We start from the raw sequence: 22,152 nt of genomic DNA, 5'->3' as shown, positions 1-22,152 counted from the left end.
TCATCCAGATCATTATCAGTTCCTGAGATTCTCTTTTCTGGACAAGCATTACCAGTTTGTGGCTCTGCCGTTTGGCCTAGCTACAGCTCCAAGAATTTTTACAAAGGTTCTCGGTGCCCTTCTGTCTGTAATCAGAGAACAGGGTATTGTGGTATTTCCTTATTTGGACGATATCTTGGTACTTGCTCAGTCTTTACATTTAGCAGAATCTCATTCGAATCGACTTGTGTTGTTTCTTCAAGATCATGGTTGGAGGATCAATTTACCAAAAAGTTCTTTGATTCCTCAGACAAGGGTAACCTTTCTGGGTTTCCAGATGGATTCAGTGTCCATGACTCTGTCTTTAACAGACAAGAGACGTCTAAAATTGATTGCAGCTTGTCGAAACCTTCAGTCACAATCATTCCCTTCGGTAGCCTTATGCATGGAAATTCTAGGTCTTATGACTGCTGCATCGGACGCGATCCCCTTTGCTCGTTTTCACATGCGACCTCTTCAGCTCTGTATGCTGAAGCAATGGTGCAAGGATTACACAAAGATATCTCAAACAATATCTTTAAAACCGATTGTTCGACACTCTCTAACATGGTGGACAGATCACCATCGTTTAATTCAGGGGGCTTCTTTTGTGCTTCCGACCTGGACTGTAATTTCAACAGATGCAAGTCTCACGGGTTGGGGAGCTGTGTGGGGATCTCTGACGGCACAAGGAGTTTGGGAATCTCAGGAGGTGAGATTACCGATCAATATTTTGGAACTCCGTGCAATTTTCAGAGCTCTTCAGTTTTGGCCTCTTCTGAAGAGAGAATCGTTCATTTGTTTTCAGACAGACAATGTCACAACTGTGGCATACATCAATCATCAAGGAGGGACTCACAGTCCTCTGGCTATGAAAGAAGTATCTCGAATTTTGGTTTGGGCGGAATCCAGCTCCTGTCTAATCTCTGCGGTTCATATCCCAGGTATAGACAATTGGGAAGCGGATTATCTCAGTCGCCAAACGTTGCATCCGGGCGAATGGTCTCTTCACCCAGAGGTATTTCTTCAGATTGTTCAAATGTGGGAACTTCCAGAAATAGATCTGATGGCGTCCCATCTAAACAAGAAACTTCCCAGGTATCTGTCCAGATCCCGGGATCCTCAGGCGGAGGCAGTGGATGCATTATCACTTCCTTGGAAGTATCATCCTGCCTATATCTTTCCGCCTCTAGTTCTTCTTCCAAGAGTAATCTCCAAGATTCTGAAGGAATGCTCGTTTGTTCTGCTGGTAGCTCCGGCATGGCCTCACAGGTTTTGGTATGCGGATCTTGTCCGGATGGCCTCTTGCCAACCGTGGACTCTTCCGTTAAGACCAGACCTTCTGTCACAAGGTCCCTTTTTCCATCAGGATCTGAAATCCTTAAATTTAAAGGTATGGAGATTGAACGCTTGATTCTTGGTCAAAGAGGTTTCTCTGACTCTGTCATTAATACTATGTTACAGGCTCGTAAATCTGTATCTCGAGAGATATATTATAGAGTCTGGAAGACTTATATTTCTTGGTGTCTTTCTCATCATTTTTCTTGGCATTCTTTTAGAATACCGAGAATTTTACAATTTCTTCAGGATGGTTTAGATAAGGGTTTGTCTGCAAGTTCTTTGAAAGGACAAATCTCTGCTCTTTCTGTTCTTTTTCACAGGAAGATTGCTATTCTTCCTGATATTCATTGTTTTGTACAAGCTTTGGTTCGTATAAAACCTGTCATTAAGTCAATTTCTCCTCCTTGGAGTTTGAATTTGGTTCTGGGAGCTCTTCAAGCTTCTCCGTTTGAACCTATGCATTCATTGGACATTAAATTACTTTCTTGGAAAGTTTTGTTCCTTTTGGCCATCTCTTCTGCCAGAAGAGTTTCTGAATTATCTGCTCTTTCTTGTGAGTCTCCTTTTCTGATTTTTCATCAGGATAAGGCGGTGTTGCGAACTTCTTTTGAATTTTTACCTAAGGTTGTGAATTCCAACAACATTAGTAGAGAAATTGTGGTTCCTTCATTATGTCCTAATCCTAAGAATTCTAAGGAGAAATCGTTGCATTCTTTGGATGTTGTTAGAGCTTTGAAATATTATGTTGAAGCTACTAAATCTTTCCGAAAGACTTCTAGTCTATTTGTTATCTTTTCCGGTTCTAGAAAAGGCCAGAAAGCTTCTGCCATTTCTTTGGCATCTTGGTTGAAATCTTTAATTCATCTTGCCTATGTTGAGTCGGGTAAAACTCCGCCTCAGAGAATTACAGCTCATTCTACTAGGTCAGTTTCTACTTCCTGGGCGTTTAGGAATGAAGCTTCGGTTGATCAGATTTGCAAAGCAGCAACTTGGTCCTCTTTGCATACTTTTACTAAATTCTACCATTTTGATGTATTTTCTTCTTCTGAAGCAGTTTTTGGTAGAAAAGTACTTCAGGCAGCGGTTTCAGTTTGAATCTTCTGCTTATGTTTTTCATTAAACTTTATTTTGGGTGTGGATTATTTTCAGCAGGAATTGGCTGTCTTTATTTTATCCCTCCCTCTCTAGTGACTCTTGTGTGGAAAGATCCACATCTTGGGTAGTCATTATCCCATACGTCACTAGCTCATGGACTCTTGCTAATTACATGAAAGAAAACATAATTTATGTAAGAACTTACCTGATAAATTCATTTCTTTCATATTAGCAAGAGTCCATGAGGCCCGCCCTTTTTTTGTGGTGGTTATGATTTTGTATAAAGCACAATTATTCCAATTCCTTATTTTATATGCTTTCGCACTTTTTTATCACCCCACTTCTTGGCTATTCGTTAAACTGAATTGTGGGTGTGGTGAGGGGTGTATTTATAGGCATTTTGAGGTTTGGGAAACTTTGCCCCTCCTGGTAGGAATGTATATCCCATACGTCACTAGCTCATGGACTCTTGCTAATATGAAAGAAATGAATTTATCAGGTAAGTTCTTACATAAATTATGTTTTTATTCTGTATTTGACATCATTAAGATGCATATGGTTTCTTAATCTAGACTTTTATCTTTTCAATGAAAGAAGTTGTTTGGCTCTGATTTGAATACTTTTATTTCTACTGTTACTGGGGGTAAAGGAGCTTTTCTTTCTCAGGGCAAGTCCAGGGGTAAGTCTAAGGCTTCTAATCGATTTCGTCCCTTTCATCAGAATAAGGAGCAATTATCTGATTCCTCCTCTCATAAGCAAGGTCCCTCTGGTCCTGCCTGGAAGCCTAGTTTCAACTGGAACTAGACTAAGCAATCCAAAAAATCTACACCTACTTCCAAGTCGGATCCAGATGCTCTGGTAGGGGGCAGGCTGTGCTTTTTTTTTTTTTTTTTGGAGGTCTGGTTCCAGTCTGTTTCAGATCCCTGGGTTCTGAATTTAGTATCTCGTGGTTATTCTGATAGGTTTCAGAACAAGACCTCCCAGGAGAAGGTTTATTCTGTCCAATGTAAAAAAAAAAATCCTTTGCAGGCTCAATACTTTTTTTTTTAAATCAATTTAGTTTCTAGAAGCTATGGAAGTGACAGTTCCTGTACCTTTGTTGGAATAAGGAATGGGCTTTTATTAAAATCTCTTCATTGTTCCAAACAAGGCAGGAACTTTCAGACCAGTTTTGGATCTGAGGGCTCTAAACAAGTTTGTTAGAGTTCCTACTTTCAAAATGGAGACTATTCAGACTGTTATGCCAATTGTTTAGCAGGGTAAGTTTATGTCCACAATATATTTTTAAAGGATACTTGCCTTCATATTCCCATTCACAAGGAACACTGTGTCTGAGGTTTCCATTTCTGGACAGGTGTTTTCAGTTTGTTTCTCTATTGTGTGGTCTGGCTACAGCTCCAAGAATCTTTACCAAGGTTCTGGGTGCCCTATTGTCTGTAATCAGATCTCAGGGTATTGCTGTGTTTCCCCACCTGGACAATATCTTAGTTCAAGCTCCATCTTTATATTTAGCAGAATCTCACACCAACAGACTGTTGTTTCTTCAACAGCATGGTCGGAGAATCCATTTTCCAGACAGTTCTTTGGTTCCTCAGACAAAAGATACTTTTCTCGGGGTACTATCAGATTTGGTTGCCATGAGAATATCTTTAACAGAAAAAAGAAGGTTGAAGCTGATGTCAGCTTGTATAAACCGTAAAGGGACATTAAACCCGAAATTTTTCTTTCATGATTCAAATAGAGAATACAATTTTAAACAACGTTCTAATTTACTTCTGTTATCTAGTTTGTTTCATTCTCTTGATATTCCTTCATGAAATGCATATCTAGATAGGCTCAGTAGCTGCTGATTGGTAGCTGCACATAGATGCCTTGTGTGATTGGCTGACCCATGTACATTACTATTTCTTCAACAAATGATATTTAAAGAATGAAGCAAATTAGATAAACGTAATTTGGAATGTTGTTTAAAATTGTATTCTCTGTCTGAATCATGAAAGAAAAATTTGGGGTTTAATGTGCCTTTAAGTATCTTTTGTTTCCTTCAGAGTCTCTTTGCATATCAATCACCAAGGGGGAACTCACAGTTCTCTAGCCATGAGGGAAGTGTCTTGAATTCTGTCATGGGCAGAGGCCAATCTTTGTCTGATTTCTGCTGTTCAAATTCTTGGAGTGAACAACGGTGAAGAAGATTTTCACAGTCATCTGTCTCTGCATCCAGGGGATTGGTCTCTACATCAGGATGTTTTCAGTCAGATTGTGTATTTTGGGGGCTCCCAGAGATATATCTGATGGCTTCTCGGTTCTTTGCAAGGTCCAGGGATCCCTCATGTGGAGTTTGTGGATGCTCTAGTAGCTCCTTGGACCTTTCATCTTTCCTATGTGTTTCCTCCTTTAGTTCTTCTTTACAGCTTAATTTCCAAGATCAGGCAAGAAGAAACATCAGTAATTCTGATTGCTCCAGCTTGTCCTCGCAGGGTTTGGTATGCAGATATGGTTTAGATGTTCAGTTGTCCGCCTTGGCCTCTTCTACTTTGGCCAGACCTCTTGTCTCAAGGTCCATTTTTCTGTCTGGATTTCAAATCTCTAAGCTTGATGGCTTGGAGAGTTAATGGTTAGTTCTTAGACATATTTTGTGATTTAGACTCTGATTCAGGCTTGTAAGCCTGTAACAAGGAAAAAAAGCATAAGGTTTGGAAGGTCTTTATCTCCTGGTGTGTGGATAATGTTTTTTCTTGGCAATATTTTAGAATGTTGCAGTTTCTACAGGATGGTCTGGATAAGGGCCTATCTGCCATTTCTTTGAAGGGGCAGACTTCTGCTCTTTCAGTTTTGTTTCATAGAAATATTGCTAATCTTCCTGACATTCATGGTTTGTATTAAGCCTGTTGTTAAACCAGTTAATCCTCCTTGGATTCTTAATTTGGCCTTGAAGGTATTGCATGCTCCTCCGTTTGAGCCTCTGCATAAAGTGGATATTAAGGTTCTTCCTTGCAAAGTTTTGTTTATTTTGGCTATTTCATCTGCTAGAAGAGTACCTGAATTATCTGCTCTTTTTTGTGATTCTCCTTATCTTATTTTTCATCCGGATAAGGCGGTCTTAAGAACTAAATTTGCCTTTTTGCCTAAGGTTGTGTCCTCAGACAATATTTATCAAGAAATTGTTGTTCCCTCTTTGTGTCCTAATTCTAAGAATTCTTCAGAAACGCTTCTTTACAATTTGGATGTTGTTAGGGCCTTGAAGTATAATGTTGATGCTACTAAGGATTTTAGACAAATTTCTAGTTTGATCATATTTCAGGTTCTAGAAGAGGACAGAAAGCTTTTGCTATTCCCAAGAGGTTGATACTTTTGATTGACCAAGCTTACTTGGAGGTTGGAAAACCTCCACCTAAACGGATTACTGCTCATTCTACTAGGTCAGTTTGCACTTCTTGGGCTTTGAAGAATAAGACGTCAGTTGACCAAATTTGCAAAGCAGCTATTTGGTGTTCTTTGCATACTTTTACTAAATTCTACCATTTTGTTGTTTTTTTCTTTTTTTGAGGCAGCCTTTGGTAGGAAAGTCCTTCAGGCCGTGGTCTCAGCTTTTTTCCCTGTGGGTCATTTTTTAAGTGCATATATTTAAAAAAATATTTTTGAGAAGTGAGCTTCCGATTTTTGAGTTCAGTTTGTGTTGTGGATTTTTGTGAAAAATATGTTCTTTTCTTCTGTTATGTGTGATCAGTCCACGGGTCATCATTACTTCTGGGATATAACTCCTCCCCAACAGGAAATGCAAGAGGATTCACCCAGCAGAGCTGCATATAGCTCCTCCCCTCTACGTCAGTCCCAGTCATTCTCTTGCACCCAACGACTAGATAGGATGTGTGAGAGGACTATGGTGATTATACTTAGTTTTTATGACTTCAATCAAAAGTTTGTTATTTTAAAATAGCACCGGAGCGTGTTATTACTTCTCTGGCAGAGTTTGAGGAAGAATCTGACAGAGATTTTTTACTATGATTTTAACCGGAGTCGTTAAGATCATATTGCTGTTCTCGACCATCTGAGGGAGGTAAAGGCTTCAGATCAGGGGACAGCGGGCAGATGAATCTGCATTGAGGTATGTGGCAGTTTTTATTTTCTGAATGGAATTGATGAGAAAAGCCTGCCATACCGTTAAAATGACATGTATGTATACACTTCAGTATTCTGGGGATGGTATTTCACCGGAACTACTGTGTTAAGGTCACTAATCCTTTTAATAACTATTCTCATGTTAAACGTTTTTGCTGGAATGTAGAATCGTTTACATTGCTGAGGTACTGTGTGAATAAATGTTTGGGCATTATTTTCCACTTGGCAGTTTTTTGCTTTAATTGTGACAGTTTCGTTTCTCTTCACTGCTGTGTGGGAGAGGGAGGGGCCGTTTTTGGCGCTCTTTGCTACGCATCAAAAAATTCCAGTCAGCTACTTTTATATGTCCTGCATGATCCGGTTCATTTCTGACAGATCTCAGGGGTCTTCAAACTTCTTTGAAGGGAGGTAAATTCTCTCAGCAGAGCTGTGAGAATTCTTATAGTGACTGTGTATAAAAAAAAAAAAAAACGTTGTTTTGTTTTCTTATGTACAAATTTAATTAGTGTTGTTTTTTACTAATGGGAACAAACCTTTGCTAAAAGTTGTGTTGTTTTAAAATTTGATGCAATAACTGTTTTTCAGTTCATTATTTCAACTGTCATTTAATCGTTAGTACCTCTTTGAGGCACAGTACGTTTTTTGCTAAAAAAGATTATAACCAAGTTGTAAGTTTTTTGCTAGTGTGTTAAACATGTCTGACTCAGAGGAAGATATCTGTGTCATTTGTTCCAATGCCAAGGTGGAGCCCAATAGAAATTTATGTACTAACTGTATTGATGCTACTTTAAATAAAAGTCAATCTGTACAATGTGAACAAATTTCACCAAACAGCGAGGGGAGAGTTATGCCGACTAACTCGCCTCACGCGACAGTACCTGCATCTCCCGCCCGGGAGGTGCGTGATATTTTGGCGCCTAGTACATCTGGGCGGCCATTACAGATAACATTACAAGATATGGCTACTGTTATGACTGAAGTTTTGTCTAAATTACCTGAACTAAGAGGCAAGCGTGATCACTCTGGGGTGAGAACAGAGTGCGCTGACAATGCTAGGGCCATGTCTGATACTGCGTCACAGCTCGCAGAGCATGAGGACGGAGAGCTTCATTCTGTGGGTGACGGTTCTGATCCAAACAGATTGGACTCAGATATTTCAAATTTTAAATTTAAATTGGAGAACCTCCGTGTACTACTAGGGGAGGTCTTAGCAGCTCTCAACGATTGTAACACTGTTGCAATACCAGAGAAACTGTGTAGGTTGGATAAATACTTTGCGGTACCGGCGAGTACTGACGTTTTTCCTATACCTAAGAGACTAACTGAAATTGTTACTAAGGAGTGGGATAGACCCGGTGTGCCGTTCTCACCCCCTCCAATATTTAGAAAGATGTTTCCAATAGACGCCACCACTCGGGACTTATGGCAAACGGTCCCCAAGGTGGAGGGAGCAGTTTCTACTTTAGCTAAGCGTACCACTATCCCGGTGGAGGATAGCTGTGCTTTCTCAGATCCAATGGATAAAAAATTAGAGGGTTACCTTAAGAAAATGTTTGTTCAACAAGGTTTTATATTACAACCCCTTGCATGTATCGCGCCGATTACGGCTGCGGCAGCATTTTGGATTGAGTCGCTTGAAGAGAACCTTAGTTCCTCTACGCTAGACGACATTACGGACAGGCTTAGAGTCCTTAAACTAGCTAATTCTTTCATTTCGGAGGCCGTAGTACATTTAACCAAACTTACGGCTAAGAACTCAGGATTCGCCATACAGGCACGCAGGGCACTGTGGCTAAAATCCTGGTCAGCTGATGTTACTTCTAAGTCCAAATTACTTAATATACCTTTCAAGGGGCAGTCCTTATTCGGGCCCGGTTTGAAAGAAATTATCGCTGACATTACGGGAGGTAAGGGCCACGCCCTACCTCAAGACAAGGCCAAAGCTAAGGCTAGACAGTCTAATTTTCGTCCCTTTCGGAATTTCAAAACAGGAGCAGCATCAACCTCCACTGCACCAAAACAGGAAGGAGCTGTTGCTCGTTACAGGCAAGGCTGGAAGCCTAACCAGTCCTGGAACAAAAGCAAGCAGGCCAGGAAACCTGCTGCTGCCCCAAAGACAGCATGAACCGAGAGCCCCCGATCCGGGACCGGATCTAGTAGGGGGCAGACTCTCTCTCTTCGCCCAGGCCTGGGCAAGAGATGTTCAGGATCCCTGGGCACTAGAGATCATATCTCAGGGATACCTTCTAGACTTCAAATTATCTCCCCCAAGAGGGAGATTTCATCTGTCAAGGTTGTCAACAAACCAGATAAAGAAAGAAGCGTTTCTACGCTGCGTACAAGATCTGTTAACAATGGGAGTGATCCATCCGGTTCCGTGGTCGGAACAAGGACAAGGGTTCTACTCAAACCTGTTTGTGGTTCCCAAAAAAGAGGGAACTTTCAGGCCAATCTTAGATTTAAAGACTCTAAACAAATTACTAAGAGTTCCATCGTTCAAAATGGAAACTATTCGGACTATTTTACCCATGATCCAAGAGGGTCAGTACATGACCACAGTGGATTTAAAGGATGCTTACCTTCACATACCGATCCACAAAGATCATCACCGGTATCTAAGGTTTGCCTTCTTAGACAGGCACTACCAGTTTGTAGCTCTTCCATTCGGATTGGCTACGGCTCCAAGAATCTTCACAAAGGTTCTGGGTGCCCTTCTAGCGGTACTAAGACCGCGAGGGATTTCGGTAGCTCCGTACCTAGACGACATTCTAATACAAGCTTCAAGCTTTCAAACTGCCAAGTCTCATACAGAGTTAGTTCTGGCATTTCTAAGGTCGCATGGATGGAAAGTGAACGAAAAGAAGAGTTCTCTCTTTCCTCTCACAAGAGTTCCATTCTTGGGGACTCTTATAGATTCTGTAGAAATGAAGATTTACCTGACAGAAGACAGGTTAACAAAACTTCAAAATGCATGCCGCGTCCTTCATTCCATTCAACACCCGTCAGTAGCTCAATGCATGGAGGTGATCGGCTTAATGGTAGCGGCAATGGACATAGTACCTTTTGCACGCCTACACCTCAGACCGCTGCAACTATGCATGCTAAGTCAGTGGAATGGGGATTACTCAGATTTGTCCCCTACTCTGAATCTGAATCAAGAGACCAGAAATTCTCTTCTATGGTGGCTTCATCGGCCACACCTGTCCAGGGGAATGCCATTCAGCAGGCCAGACTGGACAATTGTAACAACAGACGCCAGCCTACTAGGTTGGGGCGCTGTCTGGAATTCTCTGAAGGCTCAGGGACTATGGAATCAGGAGGAGAGTCTCCTTCCAATAAACATCTGGAATTGAGAGCAGTTCTCAATGCCCTTCTGGCTTGGCCCCAGTTAATAACTCGGGGGTTCATCAGGTTTCAGTCGGACAACATCACGACTGTAGCTTACATCAACCATCAGGGAGGGACAAGAAGCTCCCTAGCAATGATGGAAGTATCAAAGATAATTCGCTGGGCAGAGTCTCACTCTTGCCACCTGTCAGCAATCCACATCCCGGGAGTGGAGAACTGGGAGGCGGATTTCTTGAGTCGCCAGACTCTTCATCCGGGGGAGTGGGAACTTCATCCGGAGGTCTTTGCCCAAATACTTCGACGTTGGGGCAAACCAGAGATAGATCTCATGGCGTCTCGCCAGAACGCCAAACTTCCTCGCTACGGGTCCAGATCCAGGGATCCGGGAGCAGTTCTGATAGATGCTTTGACAGCACCTTGGAACTTCAGGATGGCTTATGTGTTTCCACCCTTCCCGCTGCTTCCTCGATTGATTGCCAAAATCAAACAGGAGAGAGCATCAGTAATTCTAATAGCACCTGCTTGGCCACGCAGGACTTGGTATGCAGATCTAGTGGACATGTCATCCTGTCCGCCTTGGTCTCTACCTCTGAGACAGGACCTTCTGATACAGGGTCCATTCAAACATCAAAATCTAACTTCTCTGAAGCTGACTGCTTGGAAATTGAACGCTTGATTTTATCAAAACGTGGTTTTTCTGAGTCGGTTATTGATACCCTGATTCAGGCTAGGAAGCCTGTTACCAGAAGGATTTACCATAAAATATGGCGGAAATACCTATACTGGTGCGAATCCAAAGGTTACTCCTGGAGTAAGGTTAGGATCGCTAGGATATTGTCTTTTCTACAAGAAGGTTTAGAAAAGGGTTTATCAGCTAGTTCATTAAAGGGACAGATTTCAGCTCTGTCCATCTTGTTACACAGACGTCTGTCAGAAAATCCAGACGTCCAGTCCTTTTGTCAGGCTTTAGCTAGGATCAAGCCTGTGTTTAAAGCTGTTGCTCCACCATGGAGTTTAAACTTAGTTCTTAACGTTTTACAGGGTGTTCCGTTTGAACCCCTTCATTCCATTGATATAAAAATGTTATCTTGGAAAGTTCTGTTTTTAATGGCTATTTCCTCGGCTCGAAGAGTCTCTGAGTTATCAGCCTTACATTGTGATTCCCCTTATCTGATTTTTCACTCAGACAAGGTAGTTCTGCGTACTAAACCTGGGTTCTTACCTAAGGTAGTCACTAACAGGAACATCAATCAAGAGATTGTTGTCCCATCCTTGTGTCCAAATCCTTCTTCAAAGAAGGAACGTCTTTTACACAATCTGGATGTAGTTCGTGCCCTCAAGTTCTACTTGCAGGCAACTAAAGATTTTCGCCAAACTTCTTCCTTGTTTGTCGTTTACTCTGGACAGAGGAGAGGTCAAAAAGCTTCTGCTACCTCTCTCTCTTTTTGGCTTCGTAGCATAATACGTTTAGCCTATGAGACTGCTGGACAGCAGCCTCCTGAAAGAATTACAGCTCACTCCACTAGAGCTGTGGCTTCCACTTGGGCCTTTAAGAATGAGGCCTCTGTTGAACAGATTTGCAAGGCTGCAACTTGGTCTTCGCTTCATACTTTTTCCAAATTTTACAAATTTGACACTTTTGCTTCTTCGGAGGCTATTTTTGGGAGAAAGGTTCTTCAGGCAGTGGTTCCTTCTGTATAATGAGCCTGCCTATCCCTCCCGTCATCCGTGTACTTTTGCTTTGGTATTGGTATCCCAGAAGTAATGATGACCCGTGGACTGATCACACATAACAGAAGAAAACATAATTTATGCTTACCTGATAAATTCCTTTCTTCTGTTGTGTGATCAGTCCACGGCCCGCCCGGTTTTAAGGCAGGTAAATATCTTTTAAATTATACTCCAGTCACCACTTCACCCTTGGTTACTCCTTTCTCGTTGTTTCTTGGTCGAATGACTGGGACTGACGTAGAGGGGAGGAGCTATATGCAGCTCTGCTGGGTGAATCCTCTTGCATTTCCTGTTGGGGAGGAGTTATATCCCAGAAGTAATGATGACCCGTGGACTGATCACACAACAGAAGAAAGGAATTTATCAGGTAAGCATAAATTATGTTTTTATTCCACCCTTATATTTTATTACTCATGGACTCCACAGCTTGGGTATTTCATATTTGTTCCCAGGAGTAATGGATCCTAGACTCCAAAAACCTGTATGTAAGAAAACATTATTAATGCTTACATGATCAATTAATCTTTCATGGTGGAGTCCACAAGACCCCACCCTGTTTATTTTTTTGGTGTTGGTTTATTTTTTGTTTGCATATCTTTTTTTTTTTTTTTTTCCTTCTATTATTTTGATCTTGTTACTTTTTTCCTTCCTATTTTGCTGGGCTATACATTAGACTGAGGTGCCAGTGAGGTGGGAGGAGTTTTATAACGCTCTTGAAATTTAAGAATCTTTGCCTCCTCCTAGTGGCAGGGAAGACTAATTCCCAGGAGTAATGGATCGTGGACTCTCACCACCATGAAATAAAGTAATCGGGTAAGCATCCATCTTTTTTTTTTTTCTTCATGATTCAGATAGAGCATACTATTTAAAAAAACACTTTCCAATTTACTTATTTGATCTAACTTGCTTAATTTTCATTGTATCTTTTGTTGAAGGAGCTACACTGCACTACTGGGAGCTAGCTAAACACATTGGTTGAGGAGGAGGAGAAACATATATGTGCAGCCACCAATCGTCAACTAGCTTCAGTACGTGCAGTGCTGCTCTTGGTCCTACCTAAATATACTTTTCAACAAAGGATACCAAGCTAACAAAGCAAATTAGATTATTGAAGTGAATTGAAAAAGTTGTTTAAAATGGCATGACATCTGAACAATGAGATACAAATTTTCAGATCCCTTTAACTATTTTACTGAAACAGCATTGTATGCGTAAAATAATATATTAAACTGCCCTTTTTAAGCTACATTTATCAGTAAATTGTTGTTGCTGGGTGCGCTGATTTAAGGATCTGTGCCATAAATATTTTTTTCTGTATGTGCAGCTTGTTTATTTCATGAAGAATTGGTTTGTATTATGTGTGGAGACAGATTTTAATATGTATGTGTGTGTATATATATATATAATTGAATTTATTTTTTGAGAATAGCGATTTCTAAAAATCTGGGGTGTAAGTACTGCAAATCTGTATTAGTTTCAAACAATAATAAATATGTCCGAGGAAGTATAAGACGTGTCTACGTGCTAGAGCTTTATTCTAAAAGTGCCACATAGTCACTTTTTTTCCTCTCTCTCCCCAGTACTGTGTTTGTATAGACAATTGCTCCTCCAGTAACTGCATGTGTAGCCAGCTCAGCATGAGATGTTGGTATGACACAGTAAGTATGTCTTATGTTAAACAATATGAATAAAATTATTTTTTTTATGCTCTGAATCCCCCCCGCCCCATTGTAACTGCACGCACATAATTTCAATTCACCATCTTCTGCAGAATGGGCGCCTTTTGCCAGAGTTCAACATGGTGGAGCCCCCTCTTATTTTTGAATGTAACCACGCCTGCTCCTGCTGGCGGGATTGTCGCAATCGTGTTGTACAGAACGGGCAGAAGTAAGTAATTCACATTTTTAAAGATTCCCTTTTTGGAGTTCTTGAAAGTGGATATAACATTTGATAAGTTTCCCCAAAAGGATTGTAATGGGCCTAAACATGTTTAACCACCAAAAAAGGGGTATAAAGCCATAGCATTTTCCAGAATGGAACTGCGCTACTGGTCAGAATGGAACCCCGAGCTGTGGAGTGTATTTTGCTCCTTTACGTTCCTTTAACAAATTGCTTGATCCTGTAGGCTTTTGAAGCACTTATATAAGGCTTTATGCTAAATGTATTGTACAAATCATCGCTAGAGGACTGGACCTAATTTGCTTATGGCCTTCACATCTGTATTAGAAAAAGTACAACGGAGGTTCACATTATGATATGAAGATCTCGATTAAAAAAAATAAAAATGATAGAATAAATTCTAAAAGGGACTTGTTACTCATATGCTAAATCACTTTGCTTTATTGTGATATTGTGGGATATCACAGACACCTTGCAAGATTTTATTGTAAACTTCCGTAAACAGAGTGTAAAATGTTTTATGTTTTCATTATTTAATGTATTTTAATGATGTGTATTATTTTCTTTCTTTTATATAAAGTACAAAAGTTATATAGTGAGGTATTACGTTTTTTTTCATATTTCTTTTGCAGGGTGAGGTTGCAGCTCTTCAGGACCAAACAAATGGGCTGGGGAGTACGATCACTGCAAGACATTCCTATGGGAACTTTTGTGTGCGAGTAAGTTAGAGAAAGTTATGTTGTGTGTGTTTGTAATGCCCAGTTACCAACCTATATTTAGACATTGTATTTTGGTCAACAATGAGCTTGGTCTTTAGAGTGGTATCCATGTAATACTGTAAAAAGTTGCTTGCTCTCTATAGGGGTATCTATTTTATACTGTAACGAGCAGCCTGACCTCTATAGGGGTATCCATTTAATACTGTAATGAGGAACTTGGTCTCTATAGGGGGGTACCCATTTAATACTGTAACGTAGAGTCTGGTCTCAATAGGGGTATTCATTTAATACTGTATCAAGGAGCCTGGTCTTTATAGGGGTATCCAATTAATACTGTAACGAAGAGTCTAGTCTCTATAGGGGCATTCATTTAATACTGTATCACAGTCTGGTTTCTATAGGGGTATTCATTTAATACTGTAACGAAGAGTCTGGTCTCTATAGCTGCATTCATTAAAACTGATCTCTATAGGGAAATTAATTTAATACTAGGTGCATTCATTAATACTTTAAAGAGCCTGGTCTCTATAGGGGTATTCATTTTAATACTGTATCGAGGACCCCCTGACTCTCTAGGTGTATTCATTTTAATACTGTATCGAGGACCCCCTGACTCTCTAGGTGTAATCATTTAATACTGTATCGAGGAGCTTGATCTCTATAGGGAAGTTAATGTAATACTTTATTGAGGAGCCTGGTCTCTATAGGTTTATCCATCTAATACTGTCATAAGGAGTGTAGACTCTTTAGGGTCACCCATTTAATTTTGTAATGAGGAGTTTGGTCTCTAGGTGATTACGGTGAAGTTTTCGGCTTTGAGTCATCCTTTCCATCTTTTCATTGCAGATACGTTGGAGAGCTGATTTCGGATGCTGAGGCAGATGTACGGGAGGACGACACATATCTCTTTGATCTAGATAACAAGGTAATTATCTCCATCTTGGGAATTGAAGCTTGTGTTTACATGTTTAATATGAAAAGGGACTGGGTGGTTAATTTCTTTGGAATTAATTACAATTTCTGCATATCTAAAGGCTGTAGCAAGACACATTCCTACCTGTGTAGTTGTTTAAAGGAAAACAGTGACTTTGTTTTATCATTATTTCGTGTTTAGTGTCACATCTGTCACCTCTCAGACTCGCATCACTGCAGAGTAATCACAGGTTCCTATAGGGAAATAAACGACTGACTAATTGTCCCCAAAAGTTATAAAACTGTCAGGCTATTCAAACAAAACTGTGTAGGAAATTAGAATTTATATATTTACTTGTTTTTCTTAAAGGGAACCACTGCATTGCAAAATATATGTGTAAAAATATTTTAAGACAATTTAAAGGGACTTGAAACTCAAATTTATTTTCATTGTTTTTCTTTCATGATTCAGATAAAATATAACATTTTAAACAACTTTCCAGTGTATTTTTGTTATTTGTTTAGTTTTCTTTGTATCCTTTTTTGAAAAGTATACTTAGGTAGGCTCAGAAGCTGCTAATTGGTGGCTGTACATGTGTCTTGTCATTACTGCGTCTTCAACAAAGGATACCAAGAGAATGAAGAAAATTGGGCAACAGATTTAAAATGGAAAGTTGTTTAAAATTGTAAGATCTATCTGAATAATGAAAAAAAACACATTGTTTTGTTAACTAAATTTTCTGTCCTTTAAAAAGCCTCTTGTTATGCTTGTCTTAAAGGGACAGTCTAATCAAAATTAAACTTTCATGATTCAGATAGAGCATGCAATTGTAAACAACTTTCCAATTTACTTTTATCATCAAATTTGCTTTGTTCCCTTGGTGGTATTTTTGTAAAGCTAAACCTAGGTAGCCTCAAACTGATTTCTAAACCATTGAAAACCGCCTCCTAGCTCAGAGCAGTTTTAAAGTTTTTCACAGTTAGACAGTACTAGTTCATGTGTGTCATATAGATAACACTGTGCTCACTCCCGTGGAGTTATTTAGGAGTCTGCACTGGTTAGCTAAACTGCATGTCTGTCAAAAGCACTGAGATAAGGGGGCAGTCTGCAGAGGCTTGGATACAAGGTAATCACAGAGGTAAAAAGTATATTGATATAAACGTGTTGGCCATGCAAAACTTAACTTAATTAAATTTTAATTGTTTCAATAAACTTCAGTTTTTTATTATAATTTGAGGCTGCTTTTCATCTGGATTTTTGCAACCTTCCTTTTTTAATTAAAAATTTTATTGGGAATTTATTGTAACATACCTTTAAAGTTTTCACTAGCTGATCTTCTCCTATAAACATTTTGCACAAGTACTAATTATTTACTGTCCACACGAATAAGGATTTTTTAAGCAGACTTGTGTTTTTGCTGTTTAGTCTGAAGCTCTGTTATACATGTGTGTTTTTATAGCAATCATTTTTCACTAGCGAAAAGTATGGTAGGAAGATTGCTGTGCACAGCCAGGCTGCGTACATATAACGGATATGGCTGAATTATAATCTGCGGAGAAAAACCCTGGTAACTCTCAGACCATACAGCTAGCCGAGCCAGAACATTTAGTCAACCTCTCCACTCAACCCCCATTCTCCAATAAGCTCTTTAGTTTTGCGACATCGGACATCCATTAAAGATCATTGTGAATGTGCCCAGTAGGCAAGGCCATCTTTAATGCATCTTTGTGCTTGGGGCTCCAGCGCGACTGGAATTAGCCGTGGTAATTAAACTTGGCTTGCACTGTTCTCTGCTGACGAGAAGAAAGGAGCTCCCTCTCTCTCTTCTGGTGTTCCTACTGCCCTCAAGGTTTTTCTCTATTCCCCATGAGATAAAGGGAAAAACCGTTATATCTAAGACAACAGTGCCCTCATTCGTGCTCACTTACTCTGCAACTAAGGCAAATCCTGCAATTGTAAGTAGTTTATTTAGGACAGGCTCTAAACTGAACTAAAGACTCAAGGAAAAAAACATACTGAGCATTGCACCTCTCTCTCCTAGTAATTGTCCAAGCAGCAGTAATACCCTTGTTGTCATGTTGGTCTTTGATATCCGTTCAGTAATGCCAAAGCTGTTCTGCTATGTGCATGTCACAAGTTTTTTATAAACATAAATGTCATCCGTATCCATAATTAGACACAGAGTACCGCATATTAAGGAACATCTTTGCTCCTGATGTTCTTTACTAAGTATTCCATGTCTTCGTTGTCCGTTTAAAGGGACACTCAAGTGAAAATTAAACTTTTATGAGCATGCAGTTTTAAGACACCAATTTACTTATATTATCAAAATTTATATACCCACTTTCTGGGGATCAAGATCCTATTGAGCATGTGCACAAGCTCACAGGGTATACGTGTCTTTGATTGGCTTCTGTCTGTCACATGATACTGAAAATGGGAGAAAAAAATTGCTAGACAAAAATCTACTGCTTATTTGAAATTCAGAGTAGGTGTTATATCATTGTCTTTTTATTATGCACTTATTATGCAATTCTACTGCATTGAGTGGTCCTTTAACGAAAGCAAGTTGTTTAATAGTCCTGGTTTCATTGTTGAGTTGTGTTTTTACAGTCTGCTAAATTTACTTCGCTAGTTACTGTCTTGGCCTATGCAGCTAAGCTAACATATTTCTCCATTCTTTATTGAATCTGTTGCATGAGTAACACAGGAATACATCAAGCTTGGAAGGGTTTGTTAGGCCGGTAAGGCTAGAGACCTCTTTAGTGAATGTTTACTCAATGTTGTTATAGCTTGAACTCTATCCCAGTATGGGTTATTGGTAGTTTGTACATCTAGAATGTTACATTGTCCAACAAAATACTTATATTTTAAGTCAAATTCAAATCTGAATTTTCCAGCGTTGCCTTCTACGCTGACTTTATTTTATTACTCTTATCTACTTAGATGCATACAAATATGTAATCTAGAGTGTATTTGGCTATCAGGATAACCTCCAGTTTCCCATGAGATGTATAGTAACGGGGATGTAGAAAACATGTAACTGTGGTCTTGTGGGAGGTCTTTATAATATACAATCTACCCACATAATTAAGAAATGAAGGTATCTGCTTTTAACCTAATTCTTTTTTTTTATGGCAGGATGGAGAAATGTACTGCATCGATGCTCGATTCTACGGTAATATCAGTCGCTTCATCAATCACCTTTGTGAGCCCAACTTGCTTCCCGTCCGGGTCTTCATGTCTCACCAGGATTTGCGTTTTCCCAGAATAGCTTTTTTCAGCAGTCGGCAAATTCAAGCTGGAGAGCAAATTGGGTGAGAATTTGATCTAAACCCCCCCCCCCCCCCGCCACCAATAAGACCCACACAAAATTCTACCATGTCCCAGAGCCATATTATTACCCTGTTTAAGATCAGAACAGGTTGGATCAATACACATGATGTTTATATGTGTTCTATTTATTGTTGTACCCTTGTTGCACACAAGGTCACTGATATTTTCTCTCTTCTTTTTAGATTTGATTATGGTGATCGTTTCTGGGACATTAAAGGCAAACTCTTCAGCTGCAAATGTGGTTCTTCTAAATGTAAACATTCTGTCAAACTTCTTTCCCAGCGCCAGCCAGATACGGCCCCTGAAACACCACAAGAAAACGGGCTACCCGACACTAGCCCCACCACCCCAGTAAGCACCTCTTGAGGAACAGGCAGCAAGAGACTTTTATAGACGATCAGCTCACCGCCCTTAGAGTACAGCAGTGGAAAGAATATTATCTGAACACTTCTGGTTCTCTTGGACTTTGTAAAGTGAAAAAAAGACATTTTGTTCCTCTTTGAAAACTGGAGGGGAGAAAAATAAAAGCTATTAACTTTGCATCATTAAAAAAACAAAACCCGAAGTGGAGGCGAATTACCAGGCTCAGCCCTTTTCCATTCTTCTTAACCCTTTATCTGTCAGGAGACATCTGCAGTGTTTTCTGCATTGCAGGGCTTTTAGCATTGGAGGGGGGGATTATAAGTGTTGATTTGGATCAGCTAGCTGCACAAGTGTTCTGGCATTGAAGGGGTTAAAAGTGTGAAAGTATTGTCACCCCTGAGGGGGAGAATCGTATTAATCCTTGTGTTATCTGTCACTCATGCACTCAAGCAAATTAAATGAAAGACGCTTATTTTTCTCCTCTTGTTCTGTCAGCCAGCAGCCTTGGGGAAGTTAAAAAAACCCAGTAAGAGTGATATTTATTGACATTTCTACCTAGCTTTTTACATACACAGATATATTTAAGGGGAAGGGAACATTAATCTAGATTTATCCTGCCTGCAATTGTTTTATTGGAGGTACACTAAGAAAGGTACAGCCAGGGTGACGTTTCATTTCCAGAATAAAAAGTCATTTTCCATAATCCCATGTTTACGGAGATGTCTGGTGCTTTGCCGCATCTTGTAAAGGCTGAAGACCTGTTTAAAAATTGGACACTGAATCTGCTCACGTAGATGAGCCGCCTTCTGGGTTTCATTAGATAATGTAAATGAAAGAAAGAGAAAAACAAATCACAAGTTCTACTATGTAAGATGTGATGTGGTAACGGCTCAAGGTTCTTTCACAGTAATAGTGAGATTATTCTGAAAAAATATATATTTGTTGGTATGTTTATACAGCACGGACAGGGCTGTCACAGTCTCTGGCATCAGTTATTGCCTTGTGTTGTTTCACTGGTCGACCTTTTCAATCTTACTATTTTGTAGACCCTTCTTGTTAGAAGTTAATAACCTTATAATTAAGATGGTTCTACTGGTTTAGTTAAATGTCTTTGGTTACACCTGGAGGTTTGAATTATCACTTAAAAATTGCTTGAAACTTTAATAGCACAAGCACTAGATATTATTTTTTGTCCTAGGTGTTGCCAGTAATTTGAGTGTCTAATACACCCATCAGACCTTAGTGGTCCAGGTAGATACCTCTAGTGTTGACTAACTCTAATTGCCACAGCAGTTCTGTATAGGTTATTTTTATTCAGCAAGTCCTTTTCAATGTTTTTATTCAGAATAGTTGAGATTTTCTGCTGCCTCAATGGTTATTTCCTTTGCTTGTAATTTTTAGCTCAGATGAACCAAAACAAACTTTACTCATTAATTGTTACTTGATTCAATTTTTTTTAAGCTATCGTTTTATTTTTCTTTCTTTCTTTCTTTTTTTTTTTTTTAAGCCAAATTGGGCGATCCATTAGAGGCAGTATTAAGGCACAAATTTTAAACCCTTGGCTACAAGAGTGAGCTACAGAACATTGCTTTTTGTGGCAACCTTGAATTGAAGGTTCTTGTTGACTACTTGTTTTGATTTAGCAGAAAAACGCTGCTCTGGAAGACTGGTTGTTTGCCTCAATTGGAAGCCTAATATATTCGTGACTGGCAAGCCACAAAGCCTTTACCATTTTAAAATGGCTGCAAAGTGCGTATCAGCGAGAATTTTTCAAGATACTGTTAGATACTTTACTTCAACAAAATAATTGCATTTTAAACATCAATTCTGCCATCCTACTCTGTACTATAATTCTTTATAACTATGAATAATTTCAAACATTCAGCCAATAATGTTTTCTTGTCCATTATCTCTTTGGCTAAAGGGCAGCTGTGTCTACCAGCCAAACGGTTTACCTCCCTCCTCACCAATAATGTTTTACCAACTCAGTACTGGTTTGCTATTTAAGAAGCAAAACTGGCTGTGAAAGCACAGAGGAGAAAAGAAAGCCCCACATTTCATTTGCTGATTTATAATCGTAAAGGAGGGTGCAAACCTTGTATTTTCAGAATTTTCAAAAATTTTTACAGAAAAAAATACAGTTTTGGAAACTTATTCAGAGTAAATGGTGCTGAAAACGCTAATGATTTGTATGCGGAACAGATATAATGTTATCATTGTACCATAAAAACATGATTTTAGGATAAACTACCAGAAGTGAAACATTTTTTTAAATTGTTAGTATTATCGTAGTGTGAATAAAATTCTTTTTGTATTTTATTTGTTTTTTTTTCCGTTACTTTAAAATAAACTGGCAGCAATTTTTCCAATGGGTTTAATTTTGTCTTTCTTAAACCATAAAATTGACATAGCTTGTTTCATGAGGTTTTGACACCATCCACTTTTAGAATTTTTATAACATGCTGATTTTTCTTTTATTTATTATTATTTTTTTTTCTTCTTAATGAATTCTACTTTTTTTTGCCTGATTACCTGCTTTTTGTTTTTAAAGAAACAATAATAATAATAAAAAAAAATATTTACATTCTTGACTTGAAGATATATTTTCAAACGTCTAAATCTCAAGTTGTACCTTACGTTAGTTTCTTGATTATCAAGAATTCCTACTCATTGTAACAGAATTGAATTTACAAATGGTCAATAGGTCATTAGTAATAAAGACTGAATTTTTGGGATTTATATGTCTGGCTATGGTTATTCTCTATGATTAGCACTTTCCTTGCTATCTGTGAAACTGCAGTAGACTCTATGGCCTCTACTCTCACTTTGATTTTGCATGATATAATAGGTGTTGGCGACATTCATGGCCAGGGATAGGCAAGGTGTCCGTACATGGACACTGGTGTCCGTGACTAGCCCTTGCAGTGTCCGCCACAACCTTAGTATATCTTTTCTTTCTGATTAAATATTAGAAATAAAAAAAATATGTAGTGTGAATAAAGTTAGTGGCTTGTCAAGAGACTGCTAGCGATATTGGGTGTTAAGTTATGGAATAAATAAAGCCTGAGTAAAATACTGGATGTGTATCTGCATCTGTATAATAACACCCAGCTCTATACAAAGACACAGTAGTGACACTGGCACATGCATATAGCCAGATGAGGGCTGGTTATAGGGTCAGTGGTATCTGCATAAGTATAACACCCAGCACTATATAATGACACAGTAGTGACACTGACACATGGGTATAGCCAGAGGAGGGCTGGTTAT

At 39.2% G+C, this 22,152-nt stretch overlaps 1 protein-coding gene across 8 annotated transcripts in view; it reads left to right on the top strand.

Moving 5' to 3' along the window:
• Positions 1–21,251, top strand: part of EHMT1 (euchromatic histone lysine methyltransferase 1) — a 245,904-nt gene extending 224,653 nt beyond the window's left edge. For all 8 annotated transcript variants that reach the window (XM_053695709.1, XM_053695708.1, XM_053695714.1 and 5 more), the window contains 6 exons: positions 13,233–13,310; positions 13,424–13,539; positions 14,184–14,270; positions 15,117–15,195; positions 18,325–18,500; positions 18,702–21,251. In XM_053695709.1, coding sequence (XP_053551684.1) covers positions 13,233–13,310; positions 13,424–13,539; positions 14,184–14,270; positions 15,117–15,195; positions 18,325–18,500; positions 18,702–18,885 — 720 coding nt within the window. In that variant the 3' untranslated portion in view covers positions 18,886–21,251. The remainder of the gene's footprint in view (positions 1–13,232; positions 13,311–13,423; positions 13,540–14,183; positions 14,271–15,116; positions 15,196–18,324; positions 18,501–18,701) is intronic.
• The last annotated feature ends 901 nt before the right edge of the window (positions 21,252–22,152 follow it).

This window comes from Bombina bombina, chromosome 12 (genome assembly GCF_027579735.1).
Source record: "Bombina bombina isolate aBomBom1 chromosome 12, aBomBom1.pri, whole genome shotgun sequence".
Classification (NCBI taxonomy): domain Eukaryota; kingdom Metazoa; phylum Chordata; class Amphibia; order Anura; family Bombinatoridae; genus Bombina; species Bombina bombina.
This window is presented reverse-complemented; position numbering and strand designations above follow the sequence as displayed.